At 48.0% G+C, this 6,000-nt stretch overlaps 1 protein-coding gene across 10 annotated transcripts in view; it reads left to right on the top strand.

Moving 5' to 3' along the window:
• Window positions 1-1,097: 1,097 nt before the first annotated feature.
• The window catches only part of Sfswap (splicing factor SWAP), a 65,567-nt gene continuing 60,664 nt past the window's right edge, over window positions 1,098-6,000 (top strand). For 5 of the 10 annotated variants that reach the window (XM_052168873.1, XM_052168871.1, XM_052168874.1 and 2 more), the window contains exons 1-3: window positions 1,098-1,467; window positions 3,841-4,010; window positions 4,615-4,746. In XM_052168873.1, coding sequence (XP_052024833.1) covers window positions 1,250-1,467; window positions 3,841-4,010; window positions 4,615-4,746 — 520 coding nt within the window. In that variant the 5' untranslated portion in view covers window positions 1,098-1,249. Of the gene's footprint in view, window positions 1,468-3,840; window positions 4,011-4,614; window positions 4,747-6,000 lie in introns of those variants that run through there. The other 5 variants (XM_052168879.1, XM_052168878.1, XM_052168877.1 and 2 more) reach the window with 2 other exon arrangements.

Here is a 6,000-nt window from a genome sequence, read left to right as displayed (position 1 = left end):
TGTCCGTGCTGAGAAGTCCTTCTCTCCTTCTATCATATCGGACTCGACCTAACTCGAGTCGCCTACACACATACACACAAAAAAGGGGAAAAAAAATTAAAGTTAAGCATCGCCCCGGGACACTAAGCAAGACCCTATCTCGAATCGAAAACGGCTGCAGGTATAACTCAATGCTAGTGTTTTACCTAGCAATAGTGAGGGCCTGGGTCCACGTTCAGAACTGAAAGAGGGGGAAAAGAAATACGGAGATTTTCCCCCCCTAAGGAACCAAGCATCTGGGTCAGACACCAGAAAAACTGCAGCCCAGCAGAGCTTACGTCGATAATACTAACATCTTAACTGAGCTAGGACTGCCAGAGTTCGAGTCCAATCTGGGTCACATTGATATCCTTTATTTTATTTATTTTTTCGAGACAGGGTTTCTCTGTATAGCCCTGGCTGTCCCAGAACTCATTCTGTAGACCAGGCTGGTCTCGAACTCAGAAATACGCCTGCCTGCCTGCCTCTGCCTCCCAAGTGCTGGGATTTAAGGCATGCGCCACCACTGCCCAGCGACGTCCTGTATTTAAAAAAAAAAAAAAAAGAAAAAAGAATCTGCTTCCCAGAAGGAAACATCCCGCCTCACGGTCTCCTAGCTGGAGTTTCCCTCCGCTACTGAAGCCCCTAGCCATAGAAAGCCCGCCACCTCGAATAATTAGGGCTCACAAGTCTTGGAAACATCCTCAGTCAGACGGCCAGGGCTAGGCTGCCTAGTGATCTAAATACAGGGATGTTAGAAATGAGCAAAAGCCCGCTGGTCTCACTAAGACAGCAGAGACGCGTTCCCAACAAGATTCTACTTTGCCTCCACACCTCGCGGCCGCCCTCCAGCTACAGCAGAAGTTGGCGCGCGGCCACCAACCGCGCTTTCGCCACATCCTAGGAGGACTCCGAAAAAGAAGAAGTAAATTTCTTTTCATAAACACAAACTACCATCGTAAGATAAAGTTGGGCGACGAAAACTAAGGTCTACATATTTTTTTAGCGGTTCAAACAGCTTGTGGCCGTGGCGAATCTACCACTATGACTTCCGGAAAGTGCGGGCTTCCTACCGGAAGTTGCGTTTCCTCCATTTTGTGGCTCGCTATGGCGGCTGTGTTGAAGTTGCGAAGAGGATGCGGCGCCTGTGACTGAGGGGGTAGGCCAGGCGAGGCATCAGGGACGTTGTTCGGCACAGCAGCAGACCGTCCCGGACGTCGGGCACGCTGTCATGTACGGTGCCGGCGGGGGCCGCGCCAAGCCGGAGAGGAAAAGCGGAGTGAAGGAGGAGGCCGGGCCCGGCGGCACCGGCACTGGGGGCAACCGGGTGGAGCTTCTGGTTTTCGGCTATGCGTGCAAGTTGTTCCGCGACGACGAGCGGGCTTTGGCCCAAGAACAGGGACAGCATCTCATCCCCTGGATGGGGGACCACAAGATCCTCATCGACAGGTCGGTTCCTCCCCCCACCCGTCGACCCTCCCCTCCCTCGCCCGCTTGATTTCGCCTGATGTTGACTTGATGGCCAGGACCGAAAAGGGGGTTTTGCGGAGCTCGGGGACTCGGGGGGCCTCCCTGCCCCCACGTTCCCCGGCGTCCGGGGGGAGGGGACGGTGAAACCGGCCCTAAGGCTCCGGCCAGAGCTGGCTCCGCGCCGTCGCCGGAGGGATCGACTCTGCTCCCGCAACCCCTCGAGCCCGGGCTGCTGCTGGCGACTCAGCGCGGTGGAAGCTGCCCGGGCCTCCTGCCCGCGCCGTGGGGCGGGTGCCGCTGTCCCTCCGCTGGCTGTGCGGGAGGGAGCCCGGGAGTGCGCTTTTGTTCCTCCGAAGCGCCGCACGCCGAGGCCGTGGGTAGAAGCTTCTTTTGGACCCCGTGAGTTAGCCTGAACCGTCTCTAGCCGGCTTGACTTTTGGCGTCCGGCGAGCCCTTCCCCGCGGTTATGCGACCATTTGACCAACCGCGGTAGTGGGTGAAGTTGCTGTCTGTTGGAAGCCGGTCGACCCCGTGCGGACCTTGCTCTTAGGGGTAGCGTTCTTAGAGCTGGTTTCACTGTTTTCTAAAGCTGAAGGGTGGAGCTGGGTTTACCTTTGTGTTGTTTCTTTTCAAATCACACCCACTTAAGGGTGCCCTGAGTTGAGGGTAAAGGGGCGGGAATGTGGATTTCTGAAGGTGTTTGATTTGAAAAGGATGGCATTACATGATTGGGTGTTTTGCTCCCCACCTCTCTTCTCATTTTTTCAGTCTTTCTTTCTCCACCATCCCGGGTTTGGGTATTTGTCCTTTCATTGGGCAATGTTGTTTCTGGGGCCAGGACTGAAAGGCTGTGAGAAACCATTAAGCTGTGGAGTGGTTTTCTCCAAGTGAAGGAAACCCATCGTTTGAGACAAGTAAAACTGGATTCTGCAAAGACTTGGAACTTGCATGACTGACTGTAGGGCTTACCTCTGGGCTGGCCAGGACGGACATGTAGACCTTTCCGATCCCTTACATCTCCATTTGGGGAGAGATCTAGGAAGAAAGGACTTGTCGAGGGAGTGTTGCCCATCAGATCGGCTCTGGATCTGATGGACCACTCTGCTGGAATGTGCAATGCCTTTGAACGTTGGCTGGTAGCAAGTGATGCTGCTGCTTGGGTACTCGTGCTGATATGTACCATTAAAAGTTGGGCAAATGCTGAAACCTCTACTCCGTATGCAGTTTCCATATCATTCTGTACCATAGTTTTGAGTTAGATCTCCCAAAACCGGTGGGGAGCAAACACCACACATGTATATGTGAAATATTTGAAAATAATACATTTGTAAGTTAAGGAGGTTTACATCAAAGTTAAGCAGATTTTGATAATAAAATGAAACCGTTTGGGTTCCCAGGAATTGTTGGCCTTTTTCCTGCAGTGTATGTTTTCCTTCTTTAATTTGGTCTCCATCACAAAAGTCAACATTAATAAATCATGCCAACTTTGCTTTGTCACTCCACATTCACCTGTGCGACCTAAATTTGAGATTTAAACTTCACTAACTCATTTATTGTCTGGCAGTTGTACATTGACAGCATCTCCATTGAGTCTTACGTTCAAACCTAGCAGAATGTGCTCCTCTTATTCCTAATTTGGTAAAGTACCCATTGGTCTTCCACGATGTGTCTTCATCCTGGGACTTAAAGTTAAAGGGACATACTGATGCTGCGCCTTCCGATGGTTTTGCGGTGTTTGCAGTGAACCTCCTTAAATTGCATGTATATGTCACTGTTCCTTTGTATGTGTGTCTCTCTACCACATAACCCAGCACTTCTCTCCTCAGCCAAGTGGCTAGGGGCAAGCCTAGCCAAGATTTTACCTCCAATGGACGCAAGTTTCTTTGGTGAAGATCTCTCCTGAGAGTTCGGGACTAGCAGGAAGAAGCGAGGAAATTTCGCCCGTTTGGTTCTGTCGGATAGGTATTTATGGACTCGGTCTGTGTGAATGTAAGCTGTAATATTTAACTACTGAGAACAGATATTTTTTTGCAAGTGGCATTGAATGGTTGACCAAAGCATACATGGTAAGAACTGCTAGCAAGGGGGATACCGTTTTCTGCTCTAAAGGATTGTGTGCCTTTAGCTCTAAGTTCTGTTGTGCTGTAGAGAGGTGCTTAGACTTTGTTATGATTACTCCAGTTTAAAAGTAGGTGAGAGATGACTGGTCACGTTAAGTATAAATCGGAAGCTTTGCATTTGTTTTCATATTTTTATTTCATTATTTTAATTGGTAAGTATGTGCATAGAGTGTCACACGCAACCAGCACGGGTGTAGACTTCCCTCCAGTGACCAGCGTGTTCACATTACAGATACGACGGGCGTGGTCACCTGCATGACCTCTCTGCGTACGATGCTGAGTACGCCACGTGGAACCGAGACTACCAGCTGTCTGAAGAGGAGGCTCGGGTAGAGGCGCTGTGTGATGAAGAGAGGTATTTAGCCTTGCATACGGACTTGCTTGAGGAGGAGGCAAGGCAAGGTACTGCTCAAGAAAGACTTCTTCAGCCACACCTTTTTACAATTTTAAGTATTTAAAAAGTTACTCCCGTTCATTTTTATACTCACTCTTTCTGATATTATCTTGACAGTACCCAGTGGATTGGAAAAACAGGAGTCTTTGCGTTCTGAGAGGACCTCAGGATAGTTTATATGTAGAACCACAGAGAATTTTCCCAGCTTTTGAGGGCAGACTGGGATTTGAAAAAAAAAAAAACCAAAAACAAAAAAACAAAAAGCAAAACTCTTTAACTGTTCTTCTTTAACAGTATCGTATGAATTAAAATCGATGTTCTTGTCTTTGCCTTACTGATCTTTAATATAGTTCTTAATCCCAAAATTTCCTCAGCAGGAAGAAATTTCTCATAAAAGACGTGTATTCTTCTATCTATGGGTAAACACGTACTGGCAAAAAGTACATGTCGATAGATACCAAGTGTCATTTCCAGAAACATTTTCTTCTCAAAAAAAAAAAAAAATTGAAAAAGTGTATTGTATGCTTCACTGATAGCTGCACTTTAGAAGTGTATGAAGTTTTTCTCGGTAAACTTCCATTTTTGTTAATAAGATTCTCATTTTTATTCAAGAGGAAGAATACAAAAGATTGAGCGAGGCGCTGGCGGAGGATGGGAACTACAGTGCTGTAGGGTTCACTTACGGCAGTGACTATTACGACCCGTCAGAGCCCACAGAAGAGGAGGAGCCTTCGAAGCAGAGAGGTGAGGGGAAGGAAGGCCCATCCCTCGTGGGCAGTGACCACAGCACCGTGGGGGACACTAGTGAGGACCCTTCTCCTGTTGGGGTGAAGCTAGAGACTGGGAGCTGAGCTGTGAATAGAGTGGACAGACAGTACTTGTGACTGACTAGCTGCCCGGACCCAGAGGCTTCTCTTTCACCTGCTCCTCTTAGGGCGGGCGGGTCCCACTGAGTTCCTCCTCATGGGGTCCTGCTTCTGCATGATAACATATTCTTCCTGCCTTAGTCATTGTGTCTTGACCAAGGCAGCTCTTATAAGAGAAAGCAGTTAGCTGGGGCTCTTAGTCCATTATCATGATGGGGAGTCCCGCAGCATGCAGATAGATGCTGGGGCAGTGGCCGAGAAAGAAAGACTTCTTAGGCAGAGAGGGACAGAGACTCTGGGCTAGGCATGGGGTTTTCACACCACACCACCAGTGACACTCTTCCTCCAACAAGATCACAGCTGCTAAGCCTTTCATTCTTTGAACTGTTTTAGGAGGTGACTTTAAGCCACTTCTGGTGACTAAGCACCAGTGCTCGAGCCTGTGGAGCAGTTCTTACTCTGACCTCCACACTCGCATTGTGTCAGTGTCCATTCCAGGGCCACTGGATGTCAGTGTTGCCTAGCAGTTACTAATATTCCTGTGTCTCCTATGAATCTCTTCTGCATATCCTGTTTCCAGCAGAAGCATCCAGTGGAAAAAACACCTAAGGAGTTTGTTGACACTAACGAAAAGACAAGACTGTTAGTGTAATATTAAAGTTTGAAGTCAATGCCCTCCTAGGCTAATGTGGCAACTTTGAAAAATAGTGCTGTCAAAAACTCCAAGCATTTAGAGTGTAAGCAGAATCCTCCTACGAGCCCTGAGGTCATCATTGTTACATTAGCTGTTCTCAGTGACAGTGATATGGACTTCAGAACCCACGCAGTGACTCCCACAAGTTGTTCTCTGACCTCCACACATGTGCAGCCACATACAAAAGAACAACATTTTAAAAGGAAATAAATTGGTGAAGATTCACTTGGCTATTGAGGTGTATTTAGTACCTTAGAATTCAGAAAAGCTATAGCAGACAAATGTTAAATGGACGAAATAAAGAGATTTTAAAATGTGTCTTGATTACTATTTTTAAAGAGTGGTTTGCTTGGGTGGAGATAACTTGATTGTTTAGTGATCAGGATTGGTTTTTTTCAGACTTCGGTTATTACCTCTATTACTATCTGGGACCCGCAG

Source organism: Apodemus sylvaticus, chromosome 22, assembly GCF_947179515.1.
Source record: "Apodemus sylvaticus chromosome 22, mApoSyl1.1, whole genome shotgun sequence".
NCBI lineage: Eukaryota > Metazoa > Chordata > Mammalia > Rodentia > Muridae > Apodemus > Apodemus sylvaticus.
Note: the sequence above shows the minus strand (reverse complement) of the source record. Positions and strands in the feature narration are given on the sequence as shown.